Source organism: Phyllobates terribilis, unplaced genomic scaffold, assembly GCF_046119375.1.
Source record: "Phyllobates terribilis strain yellow unplaced genomic scaffold, ASM4611937v1 Scaffold_11__3_contigs__length_659146591, whole genome shotgun sequence".
Lineage (NCBI taxonomy): Eukaryota > Metazoa > Chordata > Amphibia > Anura > Dendrobatidae > Phyllobates > Phyllobates terribilis.
The window spans coordinates 103743206-103767945 of record NW_027362771.1 but is presented as its reverse complement, the minus strand read 5'-3'; the positions used below and the strand labels follow the sequence as shown (position 1 = coordinate 103767945).

The following is a 24740-nucleotide window of genomic DNA, read 5'->3' as shown; positions in this document are numbered from 1 at the left end:
TCTTTACTCACGGTTACTCGGTTACTGCTCCAGGCCACCGCTGCAGAGGTGGCCGCCTGTGTCGCGCTGTGCTCACCAGGTGAGGGGCTCGGTTAACTCCCAGGTCTTTCTGGAGTGCTTTGCAGGACCCCCTTTATGTCCCCTGTCTCTGGTCTTCAACCCCACTAGTGACCACGCTTATGTCCAGCTGCCTCGGACCTTCTTGGTGGGCAAACGTTGGCCTGCGTTTCCCAGGTCCTATGTGGTGCCTTTCTAGCGGGTGTGGTGAGGGGCTGCTCCACATGTAATGTCGCAGCCTCCGGTTCTTAGTTGAGGGTAGTTTCTCTCCTCCACTAATTTGGGATCCGGTTCCCATCTTCTTGACCTGACCCCCCTACTCAGGTAGCGGCGGGCGTGTGGTGGCTACCAGCCAGTCCACACCCCTGGGGTCCCCTCTGTCCTTCCTGGAGCCCAGTCTGCTCCTCTTCCTCCTTCTTCCCTCCTCCAGGCTCAGGCCTCCTGACAGGGCCTGCCTGTGGAGCAGAGCCCATAAAGCAGCTCTGCTCCCTGTCTTCTCCTCTCTCAACTCACTCCCTTTCCAAGATGGTGCCTCCCTTTATACTCCTGTACAGAGTGCACCCAGGATCTACTTCCCCCACGCACACACTACCGGGTTCCCTTCTCTAGGTGTTCCCTCCCCCCACTCCAGCCAGGGACATGCTCACTCGTGCCTGCATAACTAATGGGAGCACCGTCGAGCTGTCCCCCGGAAATGTGGTGTAGTGCATGTGGGTGTTAGGGTCCTGAGCCACACTCCATCCTTACCTGGAAGTGAGATATCGCACATCTGGGTGAGATGCAATACCTCTGTAGCAACCGAACCCTCGGGGTGCTACAGCTGAGTGCTGGAGTTATTAGTCTGGTAAGGGGACAATATCCATAGCTCTTTCCCAGCTTATTAATATCAGCCCACAGCTGTCTGCTTAGCTTTTGCTGGTTATTAAAATTAGGGGGGACCCCACATCATTTTTGATAATCAGTAAAAGGTAAGCTGACAGCTGTGAGCTGATATTAATAGGCTGAGAAGATCCATGGATATTGGCCCCTTCCCAGTATAATAACACCAGCTCACATCTGTCTGCTTTCCCTCAGCTGGTTATTAAAAATAAGGGGGACCCCTTACCATTTTTTTCATCTATTTTTATATTTATTAGCTAAATACATGTACAGTAAACTACAGATCACTGCACTAATTATATATCTCACTGACATTTTTCTATTCTGACGGTTCTGGCTGTGAATTTACTGTGCTTGGCTGATGAAATGTTGGATTTCCTATGAGATGTATGCATAAAAATTGAACAGCACGCACATGATCTATGTGCGGTGCAATTTTTTTTTCTCGCACTCATTGACTTGCATTGGTGAGTCTCGGACATTTTACGAGGTCGTATGCTGCGATTTTTTCCTCATCCCAATTCCAGGTGAGGAAAAACTGGCAGATGAACACTGCCTCAATAAATAACATTGGTGTGGATGCAATACGATTTTTTTCTGACATTGCACTCGCTGATTTTATATACAGATGTGAGCGAACACTTACAGTTAGGATATGCTACAGTGTTTGATGAAAATTGGCTTTGGCCGGGAAAAACTCCTTTGAGGAAGCTCTCACAGCAGGTGGCTAATCAGTCTTATTAGACAGATTGCATCCCTGATTGTTCTGAATACAGAGTTAGGCCATGGCCTCATGATCAGTATTTGGTCAGTATTTTTAAGCCAAAACCAGGTGAGGAACAATCAGAGTAAAGGGATAATAGAAATAGAAAAATACTAACTAAATATTGGTAGTGGGGCTGTAGCCTTAAAGGGAAGGTGCCGCAGTTTTTTTTTTTGTATTAATAATTATTGATTATATAAACAGTTATTTTTAATACAAAATTAAATTCACTGTTTGAACCGTTTTTTTATTATTATTATTTTAGTCAACAGCTGGGGGTTGCCATTTTCATTTGCTGGTGTGTAACAGCAGTTACACACCTCAAATACGGCAGCCCCTGTACATAGGACTCTGATGGCACCTTCCCTTTAAACCTCTTCTTGTTACTGCAGCAAACCAGACCTTTTCCAGGTTTTCTACACACTATAAAGAAAGGACACTTTCTCAAGCGCAATATCTCCTATATTACATTATATTACATTCTACCCTTATTAAATCCTGCCTCCATCTAACCACAAATGTGTCATACAAGAATTTTTTATAGAAAAAAATTGTCTATGAATTTATTTTAACATGGAGTTTTTCTTCAACAGGTTCAGTTGTATTTCAAATTAACGCTACAGATAAAGATGGAGATGATCTCACCTATGACTTAATTGGAAAAGATTCCTTTTATTTCTCTTGTAATTCAATCAGTGGTATTGTGACTCTTGATGTTGAATTAGATTTTGAGGTAAGCTGTTTTACAAAAGTGCTTTATAGATTAGTTGGTATATACCCATGTTTTACACCTAATTTCTGTAATAGGATAGATATAGTCCTTTTCTTGAAAAAGAGGAAAAAATTACATTGAAGCTGAAACCCTTGAAGGTTGGACTTAAAGGGGTTGTCACTTTCAGCAAGCCATGCAGCTTGCTGAATCCTAACAGTGTGTGGTTTATACACTGATAGGATTCAGCTCCGCTTGTCGATTCCAGCTGTTGTCATGTGATTTATGTCATTTATATTCAATTTGTTTTATTAAACATAAACTAAGCATTAATTATTAATCATTTTACATTTTGAAGATCAAGAAAAATATATTGTACTGTATTCGACTGAAGAAAATATAACATTTTTTGCATGCGCTTTTGAACAGCAATGAATGCTTTTTTGAGCTGAATAAAGATATTTGAAAAAAGAAACGTGGGACATCGCTTTAATGCTTGGATTACCGCCGGCTGCCGAACAGCATGGTCACATCTCCGAATGTGGCTGTGCCATCAGTGAGATCTGTGTGGGACATCCGCTATTATATGGACTACGGCGGACAGGTAAAGTTTATGGTGGTTTATTATTTTTTATTTATTACAGGAGACAAGGGCATCGGGGATTAGGTGTTAAGGTGAGTATATGGTGTTTTTTTATTTTTTACAGGGGACGAGAACATCGGCGATTAGGTGTAGGTGAGTATAATGTGTTTATTATTTTTATGTAAATAATTATTTATTAATTGAAACTTTTTTTTACTTTCATTGCAAGTGTTGGCTAATGAGAGATTACTCCTGCCATTAGTGGCGCTTGCTCTGCTTGTTTACTGTGACAGCAGGTGCCGGATGATGGGGGTAGTAGTCCCATCAGCCGGCGCCTATGACCTGCGGTAAGCTTTTTACTACGGGTCACAGACACAGCTGCGGGATCACACTGACACCTGACAGCGTGATTCTGCAGCGCTGTGACCGCGGTAATGATGTTACCGCTGATCACAGCCCCTGTTTCCCACGCTGTTATGCAGATAATAGCACGGGAAACCAGGGATGTTCGCGTTCAAGCTGACTTTTGCCGATTTTTGCGCAAAAAGCTCGGGAACCCGAACACAAATCCGAATGTGCAATGTTCATGCCGAATTTGAAGAAAGCAAATGTTTGCCGAACATGTTCGCTCATCTCTAATTGTGAACACTGCTCTCATCGGAGATTAGTTAGATAGCATAGAGAACAAGATATAAAGTTATAGGGTGCTTGATAACAGCATTGTGTATTGTATATCCTATACTGCAAATACTCTGTTTTTATACCATATCCTCTCAGTTGTAATAATTCCTCCCCATTCCCATGTTAGGAAAATAAACAGTTAAGTGTTTATTTCCGCCTTGTATGACTAGCTTAGAGGATCCTCTTAAAAAATAACTTTTAATAATCACAATTAAAATAATCTAACATATCCTCACTCCAATTTAGACAGAGAGGGAAATAAGCCAAAGCAGAAAAGTGGCGAAGTGGTTAAAACGTAACCTTTACTAGTCAATGGATAAAACTGATACACAAAACTAAAAAGTCATACAGACCATAAGTCCAAAAAAGTGACTGCCACTGGTAGAAAGGCTGTACTACCCTGGACAGATATCCCTTCAACCGTGTTGAGAACTGACCTAGGATTGATGCCCATGTAAGGCCAGACTGAACACCGGACGGGATAATCTATATATATAATTGTCTTACCCCGTCTGTCTGTCTTTCTGTCTGTCTGTCCAGGAAATTCAGCGTCGCTCATTGGTCCGGCTGCTGTCTGTCCAGGAAATCCCACGTAGCTCATTGGTCCGGCCGCGGTCAATCAGCGACGCGGGATTTCAGAAAAAAGATGGCGGTAGTTAGCGGCTCATGTGCCGGACGGAGGTCAGCGGCGCCGCTGACCTCCATGCGGCTAACGTCGGGAGATCAGCGGCTAGGACCACTGATCTCCCAACGATAAGTGTGACCGGAGGACCGGGGAGTGGCGCCGCCAGTCAGGATGCTTCTGCTGCGAGCAGCCGCTCACCTCCCTGCTGCTCGCAGCGAAAGTACCCGCACAGGCAGCGCCGCTCCCCGGTCCTCGCTAATACGACGCTGATTGGTCGCAGCCGCCGGACGCGACCAATCAGCGATATGGGCGGTAAATTTAAACGCCGCTCTGCTGATTGGTCGCGGCCACCAGCCGCGACCAATCAGCGAGATTAGCGCCAAATTTAAACAACGCTCTGCTGATTGGTCATGGCCGCCAGCGACCAATCAGCGAGATTGGCGCCAAATTTAAACACCACTCTGCTAATTGGTTGAGGCCGTCGGCCGCGACCAATCAGCGATTTTGGCGCAAAATTTAAACACCGCTCTGCTGATTGGTCGCGGTCGCCGGCCGCGACCAATCAGCATTATTGGTGCCAAATTTAAACACCGCTTTGCTGATTGGTCGCGGTTGCCGGCCGCGACCAATCAGCGATATTGTCGCAAAAATTTAAACACCCCTCTGCTGATTGGTCGTGACCAACGGCCACGACCAATCTGCATTATTGGCTCCAAATTTAAACAATGCTCTGCTGATTGGTCGCGACCGCCAGCCGCGACCAATCAGCGATATTGGCACCAAATTTAAACACCGCTCTGCTGATTGGTCGCGACCGCCGGCCGCAACCAATCTGCTACATTGGCGCCAAATTTAAACACCGCTCTGCTGATTGGTCGCAGTCGCCGGCCGCAACCAATCAGCATTATTCGCGCCAAATTTAAACCCCGCTCTGCTGATTGGTCGCGACCGCCGGCTGCGAACAATCAGCGATATTGGCGCCAAATTTAAACACCGTTTTGCTGAGTGGTCGCGGTCGCGACTAATCAGCGATTTTATCGCCAAATTTAAACAAGCTCTCCAGTCCTAGCTAACACAGTTCGCTGATTGGTCACGGCCGCCACCCGCGACCAATCACCGATATTGCCGCCAAATTTAAACACCGTTTTGCTGATTGGTCGCGTTTACGGCCGCGACCAATCAGCGATTTTGGCGCCAAATTTAAACAACGTTCTGCTGATTGCGCCCGGTCGGCCACATACATATTCTAGAATACCCGATGCGTTAGAATCGGGCCACCATCTAGTGGTAGATAATGATAGAGCAGTTATATAGAGCATACAAAATCATGAACCGTATATGACATACAATGGTTAAACATGAGAGTTCACGCTTAAAATAGGTGCTTTCACCCGCAGCGATTTTTGGTCCCCATTCCTTGCATAATACTTCTGTCTGGGTGGACCGTGCGTCCCCTTGTGTACTACATTGCTTCATGCCTGCTGATTTTACTGATCCTGTGGCGATTTTCTTTTGCCATTAACCATATGGGTATTGCGATCCAATGTCTCTCTTGGACGGGTGTGTCTGTACTTTATAGTGATAACTGGAGTCCTACCTATGTATCATGTGGATATTGTTTATTCCACGTGATGTCATCACTCTCACCTTTGCGCCTTACCCGATTGGTCTGCGTCTTGGCACGCGCGCATCGGTTATGGGGCTCGCGTATTAGCGCCGATGTCTGCGTTCCATAGACCAGAAGTGACCGGGCTGGAACCGGAAGTGACGCAATCGCTGAGGGTGAGCGCAGTTAGTTACAAAAAGAGGATGGCTACTATCGTTTGGCTGCACCGCACTGTATGTTAGGTCTGGCGACAGATTGCAAGAAACACTATGCGTGATACCTCATCTCCCCTGATAATTTCCTGATGTGAAGAAACACGTCGGAAGGGGTGTTCCGCACATAGCTGGTGGTTGAAGATATATGATGCCCCAGACCTGTGAGCAGTCTAGAGCAATAGCTTGAACTGACATCATAAATGGTGAGATTGTACCATCACCTATTTTAAGCGTGAACTCTCATGTTTAACCATTGTATGTCATATACGGTTGGTGATTTTGTATGCTCTGTATAACTGCTCTATCATTATCTACCATTATCCCGTCCAGTGTTCAGTCTGGCCTTACATGGGCATCGATCCTAGGTCAGTTCTCAACACAGATGAATGGATATCTGTCCAGGGTAGTACAGCCTTTCTACCAGTGGCAGTCACTTTTTTGCACTTATGGTCTGTATGGCTTTTTAGTTTTGTGTATCAGTTTCATCTATTGACTAGTAAAAGTTACGTTTTAACCTCTTCGTCACTTTTCTGCTTTGGCTTGTTTATATCAAGTGGTTACCCTTTAAACCCCTTTTTGCTGTTTCTCTAGAGAGGGAAATAATCAAAATAAATTCCGCTTATGATTGTCAGGATATATACTTCAGTACACATCACATCACACTTTTCTTGTCAAATATGATTACTCAATAATAAGAACCCATATCGGGTCCACTGGTTCCTGTTTATACATGGCAAGACATATCACATTTAAAGTGTCATTGTGCATCCAACATGAGAAGAAAATGTGTGGATCTCACCCATTTTGAGCCACAGGGATGTCAGTTGTCAGAAGTTTTCAACCACAGTGGTAGACTTGATCTGGTTAATCTACCTTGTCGTGCCCTTGTATTCGCTCCTAACAAGGTTAGTACCTAAGTATAGCTCTCATATTGCCCCAGAAAAAATCCCCCCAATGCACTTCTTTCTCCGTGAGGAGAAGTCATCAGGGGAGTGTACTTGCTATGTGGGAAGGCACCAGCTAAGAGAGGCCCAAATTGCTCCAAGCAAATAGCAAAAAGTTTCTCTGTGCTAATAAAGTGCCTAGTGTCTCAGATCAAAAATAACAAACAGGTGAAAAAGTAGAGATCTCACAGTGGTGAGTATTTCTTCTCTGAGGTGCAGAGTGCTGCCTCCTCCTTAAGGAGACACCGCACCCACACTGGTCCCTGTACAGACTAGAAAGACCCTAGCCATACAACTCAAAAACACCACCTCAGACTTGGCTCCCTCAAAGGCGATTGAGAGGTTTCTCTTAACTCCTGAGGAGTACACTGCCAATAAGAGGAGATGAAAGTGTGCAGGAATATACAAAAACTCAGGGTGAGATAATTAAAACACGTTCATATAGGGTGGAGAAGAAGAGCCAAAAGTAAACGGAAAAAGTATAACTTCCCTGAAACCTAAAAACTTGAAAGGAAGAGGAACTGGGAAGGAAAACAAACAGACTCACTGCAGGAATTCAACTAGTGTTTACCATGTAAGGTAAACGCCTTAGCTGAAGGGCTGGAACTCCTCCTAAACCCAAGTCCACCTAGAGGTATAGCCAGAAAGGAAATGCAATGAAGGGTGAGCATATAAAACCCAACCCAGAATGTGATAGGGCAGACCAAAATGGGAAAGTGGAAAACACCTGGAGAGGAGCAAACTAAAAAGGGAGAACAAAGACAAATGGGACCATCAGCATTTGGACAGGGAAAACAAGGCAAAAGCTCAGTGGATAGAGATTCGACCACGGAGCAACAGGTTAGCGGATTGAATCCCCAAACCGAGCCATGTCACCGAGGAATCTCTGTGGTACTTTGAGACCAACAAGTTGTGTCCAATCTAAAATAGTGAAAACTTTTTCTAAATCCATGCATAGACTTCCAAATGGATGATGTATCTGAGCAATGGCATTTTATGACATTCAAACAGACATTTCTCCAACTTGGCGTAAAGGTGGTTTATCATAGTCTGTTCAGAACTTAGCAGACATGAAGACGATTAGAGTCTAAGTCTCTGGAGAAGATTAGAATGTCATATAGGTAGACTAGGACATACTGGTACCGGACATCAAAAAGATCTAATTTACAAAGTGCTGCAACACAGCCGGTGTGTTACATAATCTGAAAGGCTTAACTAGATATTCATAATGACCATCATGTGTATTTAATGCCGTCTTCCATTTTGTTACCCTCTTTAATTTGGATTGTACTATAGGCTCCACACAGGTTTAAGAAGATGATAGCATTTTTAATCCTGTCAAATGACAACGGATAACTATAGTCTATGCATGGTCTCAGAGCCCCGTCTTTATTTTTTAGCAAAGAAGAAACCTGCACCTTTTGGCAAATGGTGATTTTAAAATGACTCTCCTCTCTAGGTTCTCTTTAATTTAGGCAGACATCACCTGAGTCTCTGGGAGAGATAGGTAAACTCTCCCTGTTGGTGGTTGTAGGGGAATGGTCATCTCGGCCCTCTGCTTGAAAAAACATTTGCAAAGTGCTGATAAGAGGCAAGCAACAGGGAAGCATTGCAAGCAGAAAATACTTTTAGTGAGGGTGGTTGAGATGGAGATTTGACAGTTATGAAAACAAGATGATCCCAACTGGATTTGGTCAGATGACCAGGGAATGACTGAAGCATGTGGCCATACCACGGAAATCCAAAAGCACCGCTGCATCAGAAAGTGGCAAAAATAAAAAAATGTCCTCAACTTGTAGTTCACCATTTGAACAGTCACCTTCTCTATCCGGACCACCAGGAATTGTGGAGTTAATTGCACAGATTAGCGTTAGAGGCACACAAAAGAAAACAAAGGGAATTTTCAGCCTTTTAGTCAGAGAGAAGTCCATCAAATTCTCTGCTACTCCAGATTCAATGAACGCCTCTCCAGTGAACACAGAAGAACCAATTTTTTTCCGGCCAATCTGCCTTGGTTTCTGTATAGCCGCTCTGGGAATAGATTCCAAAGACACTCCAGAATGTTTAACATGGGAATCCAGAGCCAAGACCCATTTTGTTTCATGTATTTTTTTTTTTAATTTGCAATGTTTACAATTTTTATTTTTATTTTGATCTTTATAAAAAATATAAAATTAGAAAACTTGCAATTTTCACATTGGCCACTGGAGCTTTTGTTAGATTCATACTTCCTGACCTTTCAGGAAGAATTTACTGGAGTAGAAGCAGGATTACAATGGCAGGTAACACCTCTATACACTGCTCCACCATTCACAATAAGTGATGTCACAATTGACCCTGTTCCCTTTCACTTCATGTATGAGTATAGTGTATAAAAAAGCCCCAGTGGCCAGTGTGAAAATGGCAAGATTCTTAATTTTTAATACATATTGAAATATGTAAAAAAACACACAACATTTAATAACCTGATTTAATCAATAGGTCAGTTTCTGATGATAACTTCTCTTTAAGGCTCTTTAGAGACTGGATTTCGCAAATATTACTCTCAATTTATCGAGGATTTCTTGTATCTAATACAACCCCTGGCGAAAATTATGGAATCACCAGGCTCGGAGGATGTTCATTCAGTTGTTTAATGTTGTTGAAAAAAAAGCAGATCACAGACATGGCACAAAACTAAAGTCATTTCAAATGGCAACTTTAGGGCTTTAAGAAACACTAAAAGAAATCAAGATAAAAAATGTGGTACTCAGTATAGGTAATTTTTTTCAGGCCAAGCAGATGGAAAAATTATGGAATCACTCAATTCTGAGGAAAAAACTATGGAATCATGAAAAACACACACACAAAAGTACACTCCAATACATCACTAGTATTTTGTTGCACCACCTCTGGCTTTAATAACAGCTTGCAGTCTCTGAGGCATGGACTTAATGAGTGACAAACAGTACTCTTCATCAATCTGGCTCCAACTTTCTCTGATTGCTGTTGCCAGATCAGATTTGCAGGTTGGAGCCTTGTTATGTACCATTTTCTTCAACTTCCACTAAAGATTTTCAATTGGATTGAGATCCGGACTATTCACACGTTCACATGTTCAGTATTTGGTGAGATTTTTACCTCAGCATTTGTAAGCCAAAACCAGGAGAGGAACAATCAGAGGAAAAGTATAATAGAAACAAGTAACCACTTCTGTATTTATCACCACTCCTGGTTTTGGCTTACAAATACTGATGTAAAATACTGACCAAATACTGAATGTGTGAACGTGGTCTAATGGGAATGGGAACAGTACCATTTAGCAGTCCAATATACCATATATATTGATATATCTACTGTATCTATTTATCTAAATATATATATAGTGGGGAAAATAAGTATTTGATACACTGCTGATTTTGCAAGTTTTCCCACCTACAGAGAATGGAGAGGTCTGTAATTGTTATCATAGGTACACTTCACCTGTGAGAGACAGAATCTAAAAAGAAATCCAGAAAATCACATTTTATGATTTTCACGTAATTAATTTGCATTTTATTGCATGAAATAAGTATTTGATACAATAGAAAAACAGAACTTAATATTTGGTACAGAAACCTTTGTTTGCAATAGAAGAGATAAGATCTTTCCTGTAGTTCTTGACCAAGTTTGCACACACTGCAGGAGGGATATTGACCCTCTCCTCCATACAGATCTTCTCCAGATCTTTCAGGTTTATATGCGCAGTCTACATTATATACACACACACTGCATGTACACTATATATATATATTTTTTTTTTTGAAAGCCCGAATTCGTGTACTAAACCCGAGTGCGCTTAAAAAAGTGACAAGTGCCACAAAAAAAGTGCACTAGGATGCTGGTCATCTTGAAACCCTCTCCAAAAGGAGAAGGGTCCCCCAAACCATTCCCCGTCCCTCCGAGCCAGAAGGCCACAGCGAGGAACAGGGACAAATAGCCACCTCCAGCCGAAGCCGGAGGCGACCCAATCTTACCCCCAGCACCTGCCCGAGTTCTCACCCGAGCAAGGCACTGGGAGCCAAAGACTGTGCTCCCCTCCCAGAAGAGGGGAGCCAACAACGCTCTCCTCCCAAAAGAGGAGAGCCAGGGGGGTTCAGGGGGGAGCGGAACCTGATGGCCACACACTCCCCCCCTAGACCTGCCAAGAGAGGAACCCGTAAGGGAACCGCATCCCGACAAAATCCAAGTGACATGTGGACACACGTGAATAGGTAACACACAGTGACAAAAATATAATAAATAAAATAAATAGTGAAGGTTGTTTCAGTGTAATACTGACCGGACCTCCGACCGGAAATTTCAAAAATTCCCCATCCTAAGGCCAGAAGGCCCGGAGAAGGGTGTGTGCTTAAAGAGTGAAACGAAGTGCTTGTGCAAATGTGCCATAAACTCAAGTGGGGTTCCCAATCCCAGTGAGTTAAGGCACCCCAGGGTCACCACTCCTGGGGCACTTCACACTTCGGGCTTTCAATCTTCCCCGGCCCAATGGCGTCGATCCTGGGGGGCCATGCTTTCCACCAGATGACTATATAAGCCACCTGGCGTACTAACAAGCGCCCAAACCCCAGTGTGCATATTGTATCTATCTACTAGGGCGGCCGACGGCCTTAGCCGCCTTTTCGAAAGATACTACACTTGATCTTAGCCAAAAGGCCGAGAAGCACCTATTCTTTGGAATGCTCTACCCCAAGAAATTAGGACAAACCACAACTTACACAGTTTTAGGCGCTCCCTAAAACCACCTGTTTAGGGAGGACTATCATGTTCCCTAATCGAAGTCCTTTTTATATTTTTATAGCCCATTCATTATTTTTCCAAACATAAGTCTCCACCAAACTCCACAGCACTACAAATACTGGCTGGTGATGAGCTCATGCAGCCTTTATGTATCCCTCATCCCCTCAAGATGGCTGGACCCATGGGCGTACCCACCGTGGGGCAAGGGGGGGCAGCTGCCCCCCCCCCAGAAGCAGGGCCGCACGCTGCACACCAGGGCCGGCGTCAGCACCCGGCGCACCCGGGCCAATGCCGGGGCCCTGAGCTGACGCCGGCCCTGGTGTGCGGCACCTGGCACAATACTTACCTCTCCCCGTGCCTCTGCAGCAGCTCCGGTCTCTTCCGCACCGCATCTTCTGACTGTGACGTCTCAGGTCAGAGGGCGCGGTGACGTCTTTACACTGCGCTCTCTCCTGAGCAGTCACAGCGCAGAGCGGGATGAGGCCGGCGACGCTGAGGAGTCTGGAGCAGCGGCAGCAGGTGAGAAGTGAGGTGAGTATTTGATTTTTTTTTATTGTATGGAGGCCTGTGGCAGTATAAGGGAGGGGGGTGAAGTGGGGGTGTGTGACATCCTGCATGGGGCATTATAAGGGGGGTGTGTGTGTGACATCCTGCATGGGGCATTATAAGGGAGGGGGTGTGTGTGACATCCTGCATGGGGCATTATAAGGGAGGGGTGTGTGTGTGACATCCTGCATGGGGCATTATAAAGGAGGGGGTGTGTGTGACATCCTGCATGGGGCATTATAAGGGAGGGGGTGTGTGTGACATCCTTCATGGGGCATTATAAGGGAGGGGGTGTGTGACATCCTGCATAGGGCATTATAAGGAAGGGGGTGGTGTGTGTCATCCTGCATGGGGCATTATAAGGGGGGTGACATCCTACATGGGGCATTATATGAGGGGGAACAGCCTGCATGGGGCATTATGTGGGGGGAACAGCCTGCGTGGGGCATTATGTGGGGGGAACAGCCTGCGTGGAGCGTTATATGGGGGCCAGTATTCTGTATGGAGCGTTATATGGGGGCCAGTATCCTGCATGGAGCATTATATGGAGGCCAGTATCCTGCATGGAGCGTTATATGGGGGCCAGTATTCTGTATGGAGCATTTTATGTGGGCCAGTATTCTGTATGGAGCATTATAAGGGGACCAGTATCCTGCATGGAGTGTTATATGGGGGCCAGTATTCTGTATGGAGCATTATATGGGGGCCAGTATCCTGTACGGAGCGTTATATGGGAGCTAGTATTCTGTATGGAGTGTTATATGGGGGCCAGTATCCTGTATGGAGCGTTATATGGGGACCAGAAGCCTGTATGGAGCATTTTATGGGGGCTAGTATACTGTGTGGAGCAATTCGCTGGTTTCTGAGCTATTGTGGAACTTACAATAGCCTCATGCATGCATGGAGGTCAGCGGCGCCGCCGGTCGGGGTACTTCTGCTGACCTCTGTGCAGAGCGGTGTTTACATTTGGCGCCAATATCGCTGATTGGTCGCGACCGATCAGCCAACCCTGTTACTGAGGACTGGAGAGCGTGTTTAAATTTGGCGCCTAAATCGCTGATTGGTCGAGGCCGCCGGCCGCGACCAATCAGCAGAGCGGTGTTTAAATTTGGCGCCAAAATCGCTGATTGGTCGCGGCCATCGGTCGCGACCAATCAGCAGAGCAGTGTTTAAATTTGGCGCCAATATTGCTGATTGGTCGTGGCCGGCGGCCGCGACCAATCAGCGAATCGTATTAGTGAGGACCGGGGAGCGGCGCTGCCTGTGCGGGTACTTCCGCTGTGCGCAGCCGGGAGATGACCGTCTGCTCGCAGCAGAAGTATCCCGACCAGCGGCGCCGCTCCCCTTCACACTTGCTGTCGGGAGATCAGCGCCCCTAGCCGGTAGCCGCATGGAGGTCAGCGGCGCCGCCGGTCGGGTACTTCTGCTGCGAGCGCCGGTCATCTCCCGGCTGCATCGCCGCTGACCTCCGTGCGGCAGATGAGCAGCTAACGGCCGCCATCTTTTTCTGAAATCCCGCGTAGCTAATTGGCCGCGGCCGGACCAATCAGCGACGCAGGATTTCCTGGACAGAAGGACAGACAGACAGACGGGATAAGACGATTTTATATATTAGATACTGTGGCAGAGGAAGGCAAATCTACTCATTTGAGCTTTATCAAAGTTATTTTGTAATAATTTTTCATTATCAACAACAACAGAGGTTTCAAACATGCGTGAAATGCATCCTTGCTGGAGACTATGATCAACATTATTGTGTTCTCAATGTATGGTTATTTGGCATGAACAATAGGGATATTCACGGCTGAAGTCTTATATAAAATGTTCTTCCCCCTTCACCTTCCAGGTTACACAAAGCAAAAACACAAAAAATCAGTTACACTGATGGGGTGCATGTCATGGTGTAATTAATGTTTGTCTTTCTTTTTCTTTAGAGTCGGCAACAACTTAGTGTCATCCAAACAGTGGCTGATAAATTAGAATCGGTAAGTATTCATTGTATAACAATTACATATTCCCTATCAGTTGTCAATATAAAAGGCTCTAAATCAATAAAATAATGTTCTTTTCCAATTCCAATACTTGTTTAATTTACACTGTATATTTATGGGGGTGTTTGTAGAAGACGTGGGAGTTATAAAGCCAGAGTTAGTGGCAGTAATAGTATTTTTGACAAATCTGTTGCAGATTTCAGCAGAATCATCAGTATTCATTATAGGAGAACTGTAAGGGCTTGCTGTAAAAAAAGCGGATTGCATATGGATTGCACACTGGTGACGAAAAAAAATCGTCCCACTTTTCTGGATGAAACTCTGAATGATTTTTTATACGCTCATGTGAACGTACCCCTTAGGACAGGTGCAGATGTCATCCAAGTGCAGTCTAATTTTTTCCTTGCACTCAGTGACTTGCATGGCGGAGGGCGATCCGAATATCTGATCAAACTCGGGCATGCAGTGTTTGTTTCCTTGGACAGTCTCTGTCCAAGGAAAAAAATCAGATATGTGCACAGCCCCATAGACTAACATTGTTCTGAATGTGATGTTTTGTCGGAACGCACTTGGACAACAAATACGCTTCTCTGCACCTGCCCTTACATTGACTCACACATAAACTGAGAGATCACAGAGTACAGTCTAGAGGACCCACTGCACAGCGCCATCTGCAGTTGGCTCAGGAAAGCCCTTCAGCATAAACCATTAGCTGTTGTATGCTCCAACTATCAAAGCACAATTTTGATTGCATCTTTCATAAAGATGCAATGGTTTAACAGACTGCTGGTTGACTAGATGCAATTCACCTACTAATTGGTGCATACAATCCTGAAATTACTGCCTTCTTGAAAGAGAAGACAAGGAGCTTCTTCAGTCCGGGTTTGGACACAGATCTCATTATTTGACTGTTTATTTGTCATTTTCCCCATACTATTGTTATGACCACCTTCACACTTGTCTAAAATCTCTAGTGTGTGACAGCTTAATTGAGGATTTCTATAATAACAAAACATTGCCATAAAATAACAAAACAACTATTTCTTACTTAATGACTTGCCTGTCACCCCTTGTGGTCTCTATAAAGTTCCCTGCAGGAATAACAAGCTGTCTACTCACATGACCACTGCAGCCAATCATTGTTCTCAGCAAGAGATCATGGCGGTCACTGATTGGTTGCCACAGTCTTGTGTCTTCTACCCATGTATAGTAAGCAGAGACTAACCAGTAGCGCCAGTGTGGCTTTGCTGGAGTGACTGGACAGATCTTATAAGCGTTGTTTTGTTGTTTTATATCATTGCCAAATTTTTATTGACCCTGGTAAACCCTTTTAAGTTATGATATATTGATGATTGCCAATGTCCTTGTAGAATGAAGATTCTGACACTTTTGTATTATAAAATGTCATTCAAAGAATTTGGTCACTATCCTTTGGAATGTGTCATATCTGATTCTTTTTTTTTTTTAAGGTTACCAAACCATTAACCATTCAAATTAAAGACTGCAATGACAACGCACCTGTGTTTTATGGCCTGCCTTATGCAGTAGAGGTCCCCGAGGTAAGCAAAAGATGGTAGTTTGTACTTTTACAAGAAATGAATTGTTTTTGTTGACTAATCATCTCAAAATATAAAAAGGGTTTTAAAGGGTTGCATAGCTTAGAAAACCCATTTTCGTATTCCCCATGACCAGGTACGGCAAGTACGGCTTCTTCCCGTAGTTACCTTATTTCCATCTTCTCCAAACACTACACCCTACTCCTCCGAATAAAAACACTTCACCCTGGATTCTTTGGATAAATTTGGCCACAGCGGCCATTTTATTAACACCCAAAAATTAACATATTAACAATAATGCCAGATAAAATAAGAGGGGAGGGTTCTTGGAGCTAAGAGGTCTGGCTTTTTTATAACACAAAAGAAATCCAACCGCCATCTCACCCTCAGCCATGCACCACAAGCTCAAGGGCACCATACTTCCACAGTACGTGAAAGACTAAGCACCTAAGAGCTCCCAGGGTAAAACCCAGTCCAGAGCCCTGAACCAAAAAATTGCCAGACCACCCCCCATGTAACTTCAAACTGCCTGGACTTCTCGCAAATTCATTGTACCGACAAATCAGTACCAACTCCAAGAACCCCACCCCCCGCTAACCACGCACAGCCCTGACACCTCGGCTCTTGAGTGCCCCAACCCCAACAATGCCCTTTCAATCCCATCCTGTATTGCCGAAGCCCAGAGATCAATTCCGATGGCATTCAAATGAACACCATCCGCCAACCAAAAATTCCCCGCTCCGGACTCTAAATCTAAATGTCTGATGCTTACGCCTCCGTTCCTTGATACAAAGGCCGCTATGGCCCTGTTCAACTTCACCCTCGCTCTATTAATCCCTTTTAATGATCTCGCCGCCCTCCACTTCTGTCTAGGCACGATGTCTGACCACACTGTCAGCAACCCCGGAAATGATGTCCATAACCTCAAAAAATCGAAGCGAATATCCCAAATTAATTCCCTAATGGGCCTTGTTCCCAGATCATTCCCACCCATATGCACCACCAAGATATCAGGCGCTCTATCCAACCGGGCCACCTTGTGAAATTTTGACAAGAACCGACTCCACACCATCCCTCTAAAACCCAGCCAGCGGACAACAGTCTGCTCCCTACCAAAACCCAGTTGCCTACCGTCTGGCCCGCAGTGCCCCCAATGCACGAAAGAATGTCCAAAAATCCAGGCTAACAATGGAGCAGTACCTAAAAATGAGAAACATATTTACCAACTTGACGAACTCCATTCTCCTTCTCCTTACCATAATTAATACCTCACATACGTAAGATAGCAGTCAGAACTCCACCTACCAATGCACTTTATCACCTCAGCACCCAAACCGCACCTGTCTGCCTCTGACGTTGCGCCAATCCTAAATGAATGCGAGCCATATAATTCTGGGCTAAGCCCCAACTCGTGAATCCCTTTTTTAAGCACTGCTGTAAACTGAAAACTAGACAAAAACGTTCCGTCCTCATGGCATAAAAGCAGACCAACTCTACCTGACCATACTTGCCAATATTCCTCCAAACACTTCCTTGGGCACGTCAGTGCCCCGTCCACCTTACCCAACACCACACGCCTGCCTTTTCCCGCCTGATCCGTCTTTGAGTGCCTTATCCCAAAATCGATGCCCCCAACCCAATATCCCACATCTTCCTCCCGCAGTCCCCCCGCCCTGCCTTTACTTGGCGCCACCAATTCCCCAACTCGCATTGCGCTAAAGAAAGCTAACGAGAACGCTAGCTTAAACAATGCCAACTCAAAACTAGAACTACAAATACTTTTTAAAACTGCGCCCAAACCCTCCAACGTAGTAAACGACACTGGTCTATGTTTGTCTGGAATGTGTCTGCCCCTCATAAAACCCTCTAGTGCCTGCCTGACCAAAAAAGATTTTGTGACATTCTCTACTCCCTGCAATTTAAAACCGAACGCCAGCCCTGCCATGAAATTAATAACCCTTGACCCAGACCACCCAACCTCTGACGCCTTCCCGATCAAGAACAAAACCGCCAGACTTCTGTCCTCGTCACTTACAATTGCCCCCCATTTGGCCACCCAACTTTGCCGTACTCGCCATGATGCCTCGTAAGCGGCCCAGGTTTTACTCGCAATAGACTCCTGAATTAACCTTCCTGCTCCTCCATAATCAGTTGCCACAAATGCGAGGGGAATTCGTCTCCCACATCCTCCGCCTCTGGCGCCAGTGCCCTGAAATGGTCCCACTGAAAACGAGACAATGCATCCGCTATAGAATTCTGAACACCCGGAACTTGCACATCTGAAATCCAAGCATTCAATTCAAGACACCTGAGCACAAGTTCCCTGAGCAGCTTAATGACCGGAGGGGACGAGGCCGACAAACTGTTAATCACCACCACCACACCCATATTGTCGCAATGAAAACGTATTCTCCTATTCAAGAAAAATTCCCCCTAAATCGAAACCGCCACCACTATTGGGAACAACTCCAAAAAGGCCAATGACACGCCCAGGGGATGGGGACGACTCGGACCCGGGCCTTTACCTGGTTTGGGGGTGTCGCGGTGGTCGGCTCCCGGGTCCGTACCCTGGGGTCACTCTTGAAAAAGGGGATTGGAACTTGGATAGAAATAAAAATAAAGTAAATAGTTCATGACGCCACCTGTGGCACCTGGTAAGGATTACCAGCGCTGCTGCAGGCCTCCGGGGGGTGATGGGATGGCAGCTGGGATGTTTCTGCTCCCCACAGGCGGAGCGGGTCCCCCGGGCCAGTGTGGAGTTTGATGGTGAATGGTGATGCTGGGGCTTGTAGTGCAGGCGGGAAGGCGCAGCAGGAGTAACTGACAGAGACAGGGGATTCGCTTCAATACCTTTACTGGTGCGGATGTCAGGTACGGTCCAGGGTACTCAGTAGGATGGGTGCACTTCAGGACTTCTCCACAGTGAGCTTGTATAAGGCCTCCTGGTCCGTGTCTGCCTCTCTGTATGCTCCTGGCCAGCCTGCAACTGGGCCTAGCTTATGTGTCGCGCTGTTCCTTCACCTGTCGCTCGGTAGTGGGACCTTCTGCTGGCAACCACTATCCCTGGGTGCCGGGGCCTTCATGGTTCCTCGTCCTGTAATGGGTCTAGCTTCAGGTCGGCCAGGGACTTGTAGTCCTCCTGGAATGCCGGTGATCCCTACTGGGTATAAAAGGGACCCTGTAGGCGTGGACCCGGTGTCCGGTTTGTATATCCGGGTGAACCTATGATGCTCTTCTGCCCCGTCAACTCCTCTCTCCTCTCCTCTTGCCTTCGGCCACACTCGTGGCCCTCAGAACTCAGCAGCAGACATGCTGCGTCTTCGCTGCTCTCAGCGTCAGCACGCTTTCCAACAACTAACTAACTGCCTAGCTCCACCCTCCATATATATGTCCCTAACGGGCTCCCTCTGGTGGTATGAGGTGGAAGGGTGGAGGTGTTTGTACGTAGTGAGGGCCTCTTGTGGAGAAGTCCGTCCATGCACCCTGGGTCCTGTGGTACCTGTTGTAGCAGGGTGCCACACCAAATTTTTTGTGTAACCCAACTGTTTCCACAATTTTGGCCACTCTCCAACACTCCACCTCCCCTTGCAATACGCTCCGAAGCCTGCCCCACCAACTGCATTCGTCTAAATTTTGCAGTCAAATCTGTCCACAAAATCCTGATGAATTAATGACCTCCCATTGTAATTTTCCAAAAAACATTTCCACACTTCCAAGTCATCTCTGTGGTCCCTGTTCAACCGAATGAAATGATGCGGTGCCCTCACACCTGCCGTCACCCCGGACAACCTGCGACAGAAAATCCTGCCCATCGGCATAATTCTGCAAGCAAAATTCACCTCCCCAACAGGGACTGCAACTCCTTCAACGTTACCTTACGCAACCTCCCCACCCTGTCCACCTCTTGCCTAAGCATGAACAATTTATCCTCCGGTAAGCGACAGTCCATCTTTTCTGAATCAATCAAAATACCTAAAAAACTCAAAACAGTACAAGGCCCTTCTGTTTTTTCTTTTGCCAGTGGAACGCCAAAACGCTCAGCCACCCAACACATAGCTGCTAACAAGTTCCCACAAACTAACGATTCTGGAGGACCTATAAACAAAAAACCATTCAACCACCCACTCCAAAAAACTGCTAAAAATTGCACAACCCATGGGCAAACATCTATCTAGGAAGTACCCCTCGCTCCAAAAATACCCTAACAACGGAATGCTATCTGGGTGCACTCAATGTTGGTCTTTGCCAACAACGACCCAAGCCCGTACCTGTGCACCCATTTCACTGCCGCATCAAATGATGTATACTCCACCGAACATAGTTCCTGATCGATACCATCATTCACCGAAAGCCCCTTTGGATAGAACAAATGCTGAATCAATTGAAATTTATTCAGTTCCTTCTTTAGTACGACTCCCAAAAGAGAAATAATCACACCCTCACCCGGCAAACACTGAAAAGGACCCGCCATACGACCCAACTCTACCTCTTTAGACAACTTTCCACTAACCATATCAGGATGCAACAAGGCCGACCTCAAATTCTTAAGTGAAAAAGGCACACTATGAGCGGGTGGAGGAATCCTAAAACCTTCTAAAAAAACATTCCTAATAACATCCGCTTTTGCCTGATCTGGATATCTACTTAGAAAGGGGGCCATCCCGGGAAGTTTCACTGGAGTCTCCCCCTTGACCGGCACCCACTGAAGGCTTCCCTTTTCCTTTCTTGAAACATTTAGAGGCGCCGTGGGAACTCCCGTTACAATGGGAACACACATGTTTAAACTTACAGCTGTTGCCGTACTTACATTGACCGTCATTATACTGCCAACACGTTCCCGATTTTTCTTTCCACCCTGCACCCCCGCGTCGTCGTCCCTGTGCCCCGACGGTTGACTACCGCTGCCTCCGCTCCCGTGAAAGGACTGCCCGTACCTAGCCGAAGCCATAACCTTTAGCCACAACCATATGTCCTTCTGATCCCACTTAATCTCTGGCCTCACCGCCTTCCTCTGCTTGAACTGCTCATCGTATCATAACCATGTCTGCCCCCCATATGTACGATGAGCCTCCCCTATAGAATCCAAATAACAAAATAAACCAGAGCAATTTTCCAGAAACTTCTCCCCGATAATGCTCGCCAATATTGCAAACGCTTGCAACCAGTTCACAAACGTCTGGGGAATCAATCGCCACCTCCGCTTTTCTTCCTCCTCCTTCTTGCTATCGTCCTTCTTTCCCTTGTCTGAATTGAACTTTTACAAGGGGAGGAGAGAGAAAATTTCCACATACTCATCCTGCCAACTTTTTTCCATTACCTCTTTTTTGACATGTGCCCCCAAAGGACCCTCGAAGCACACGTACACCTCACCCCATGCCCTGTCATCCAGCTTTAATGTATCGCCTTTTTCTTTTTCGGTTTGCACCACCGGCCTCCTCGTCACCAGGGGGGACCGGAGCGCCTGCCACAGCCGTTGGTGCTCTCCTGCCTGAAGCTCGCCTCCCGCTTGTCCTCGCTCTGCTCCGCTTCACAGATCTGTGACCACGATCGCCCCCAGACCCGGACCGACCGGCCCGGCCCGTGCTGGCTGGAATGGGACTGCCAGACAACTCCATTCTGCTGCCCGCCGCAGACTGACCAGCTGGGCCTGGCAGTGTTTCTTCTCCCCATTGCTGCCTGCCCGCAGATCGCCGCCGCGCATCTCCCGCTCCGTCTGGCAGGTACCTCGACCGGAACATCGCCAGGAATACCTGGCGCTCCAGCCGCATGCCCCGCTGGCTCCTCCCCTGCACGCCTCCGATCCCCGCTATCCCTCCGGGTGGATGCTTGCCTTGCTGATGCAGGGAGGTTCCTGCTAGGCGCTGCCCTGACATCTGGTCTGGGCTGCGCTGCTGCAGCAGGCTGCACTTCCTGTGCGGCCCGCACTTCCGCCCCGGCCCTTGATCCTCGCCGTCCTGAGCCCGCAGGCCGGCTGTGCGGATTCCTGCCAGTGCAAGCACGGCGGTGTGGGACCGCACTGTGGCGCTCGCTTCGCAGGGTCCCGTGAGGGGCTTCGCAGCCGCCGCCTGCTGCCCGCAAGTACCTCAGGTGACAGCCGCTCCCGAGGCCGTGACCTCTTTGCTCTCCCGCTGGGTCCTGGTGCCCAGTCCTGCGTGCGTGCTGCCCCCAATAAGGCTGACAGCTGAGACGCCAGCCAGCCTCCATCTCCTGAACAGGCCGTGTCCCGCAGCTGTGCCATGAGGGATTCAACGGTCTCCATGAGGTAACTGAATTGCACTCTATGGGGTCTTCTCACTTCTCTTTTCCCCGCAGAATGGGAGCTTTCCCGCACTTTCCTACAGTCTACCCCTCACCTCTTCCTAATGCACGCCCCCTTATACATACTCATCCAATAGTATCCCCCCGTATCTTACAAACTTGGCTCCTCCCGGCCAATCCCAGTCATGGGGGGCTTCCTACTAGCTACGCCTGTCTCCTGCCCCCTCCTTTAGAGCACTTTGAGTTAATAGAGGGGAATCTGTTTCAGAACCTCCATCAATTGACTGAAACAAGGAGGCCCAACACAGGGGTAATGCAATACTTCTCCCTCTCATGGCGCTGTAGGAAGATTGAACACTTGCAATCTTGGTTCTCCCACAGATTCCAGCTGACCGCTTGGGATATCAGCAGACGCACAACATGAGAAAAGCTTATTTTTTAAAGATTTTTCTAACAAATCCTTGTAAAAAACAGTAACCCCTTAAAGCTTTTAGGGGGCTAGGAAAACTTTGGCAAGGAAATGCTAGGGGAGGCTAATGGGCCAATTCTTAATGAATGGCTCGCTGAAGCACGATGTGCTGAATTCATTAAGAGGTGCGTGCCACTTAATGTATTTAGTGCATCTCCTCAATGGCACAGATTAAAATTACCCAATCAAGTCTATGGGTCTGGAAACATCACACAGACGTCATTCGTGTGCCATGTATATGCTGTCTGTGATTGACATTGTAATGGATAGAAGCTGTGAAATGTATTTATTTATTTTCTCATTAATGAAAATCACTGATAAAACTCTGATGGTTAAAACTGACACATGGACCAAACGCTAATGAAAATCAGATTAAAACACTGATGAAACCTGTACTTTTTTGCGTACTAGAAAAATGACTGACCTTAGAATGAGGCTATAGGCTCCATTTCATTAAAATTTTTATGCACTAAAGTTGGCAAAAAATGCTTTTAAAAGTTGCAAAATTGCGACTTTTGGCATTTTCCCAGTTTGAAACCGCTTTGCCAAAATGGGCAGAACTGGGGAGAAACTGGGATGATGCCCAGCCTTCACATTCAGCAAAAGTGGCGTGTTTGTTATGCCACAAATGTTACTCCAGTCCCAGACTGGAATAAAAGTTCTGGTGAGGTGACAGGAGGGACACGCCACTGAGAAGATGTGCCAAATTCATTGAGCTGCACGTTTTGGAGTAGAATGCGCAACATTTTGCGCATTCTACTCCAAAACACCCCTTCATTACGACTGGAGTGTATAATGCCAGACTTAAAGTGATTATCCACGTTCATCATGAAAGTCTGCAGTCACTCTATGTGACTGCAGACTTCTGAGCCCTCACATCATGTGTACTGTGTGCTGTGAGGATTTTTCGGTGCCAGCATGGAGACCGAGCAGTCATGTCACCGCAAATATGAGATATGCATACTCCAGGCCACATTTCAACTAGATGTGCGTGGCCTCGCATGTCTAGTCAGAGTGTAGCATATCGCATTCTTGTGGTCACATGACTGCTCGGTCTCACCGCCAGTACCGGAGAATCCTCACATCGTGCGCTGCGTATGATGCGAGGATTCACAAGTCTGCAGTCACATAAAATAAAATTTTGTGAAAGACCTGGACAACCAATTTACTGAATCGGGCCCTTAGTTTCTATCTGATGTCATAACAGGATTTTCCACTTTGGACAATCTTTTTATGTTAAATGGGTCCCTGTACAATGCATTGATCACTGAGTGCGCTGCAGCTGAGACCTCTATTAATCAGTGGTAATTTATGGGCAAACCCTATAGTGCCATCATTACACATGAGCTTCTCTAAGCTTTTTATATTAGAACAACACCAGAAGCATTTTACATAATTGAGCCCAAAGTATTTGAAATACTATACTGGCGTTTTAAATAAAAATTAATAATTATGTTCTTTTATTGCAGACTTTGTCGCTAGGTTTTCTAATTTTGATATCTGTTCCACAAGCGCCCCACAGATAAAGACCACAAAATGGGTGGTGGGTGGTAAATGGGAGGAATAAAAGCTGCAGATAGATAAGCAGATCTTGTGTGAGAAACTGCAACAACGGTTATATAAAATAAGAGAAATAAATCTATTGGGCTAAGTTTTAATAATTATTTTCTTTTATTGCAGACTTTGTCGCTAGGTTCTCTAATTTGCAAGGTTACAGCAGAAGACTTTGATAATAGAAGAATGGTACCAGTGATATTTTCACTTGAAGAGGTGAAAGATAACTGACCTTATATTGACTTTGCACAATCTCCTCACACTGTTTTCTAATATGTTATTTCCATATGTCCATATTCTATGTGTTACATTAGACTATTGGGGTCTTGTATTGCTCAGATTCATTTTGATGATACCTAGTGATATCATATTAAATCACTTAGGTTACATTCACATATCCATTTCTATTCTTACATCCGTGTAATGCCGATCTCTTTTCTTTCACATGTCATTCATATTGCATCCATTTTATATCCGTGTTACATGTATACATTTTTTCTCATCCGTTTAAAAACTAAAAGGAGATAGACAGTCCGAACTTTTATT

The 24740-nt window shown here is 46.0% G+C and overlaps 1 protein-coding gene across 1 annotated transcript in view; it reads left to right on the top strand.

The window, feature by feature from the left end:
* The window catches only part of CDHR2 (cadherin related family member 2), a 436943-nt gene that overhangs the window by 63728 nt on the left and 348475 nt on the right, over positions 1-24740 (top strand). Inside the window, exons 4-7 of the mRNA XM_073651379.1 lie at positions 2293-2432; positions 14301-14351; positions 15827-15916; positions 24321-24410. Coding sequence (XP_073507480.1) covers positions 2293-2432; positions 14301-14351; positions 15827-15916; positions 24321-24410 — 371 coding nt within the window. The remainder of the gene's footprint in view (positions 1-2292; positions 2433-14300; positions 14352-15826; positions 15917-24320; positions 24411-24740) is intronic.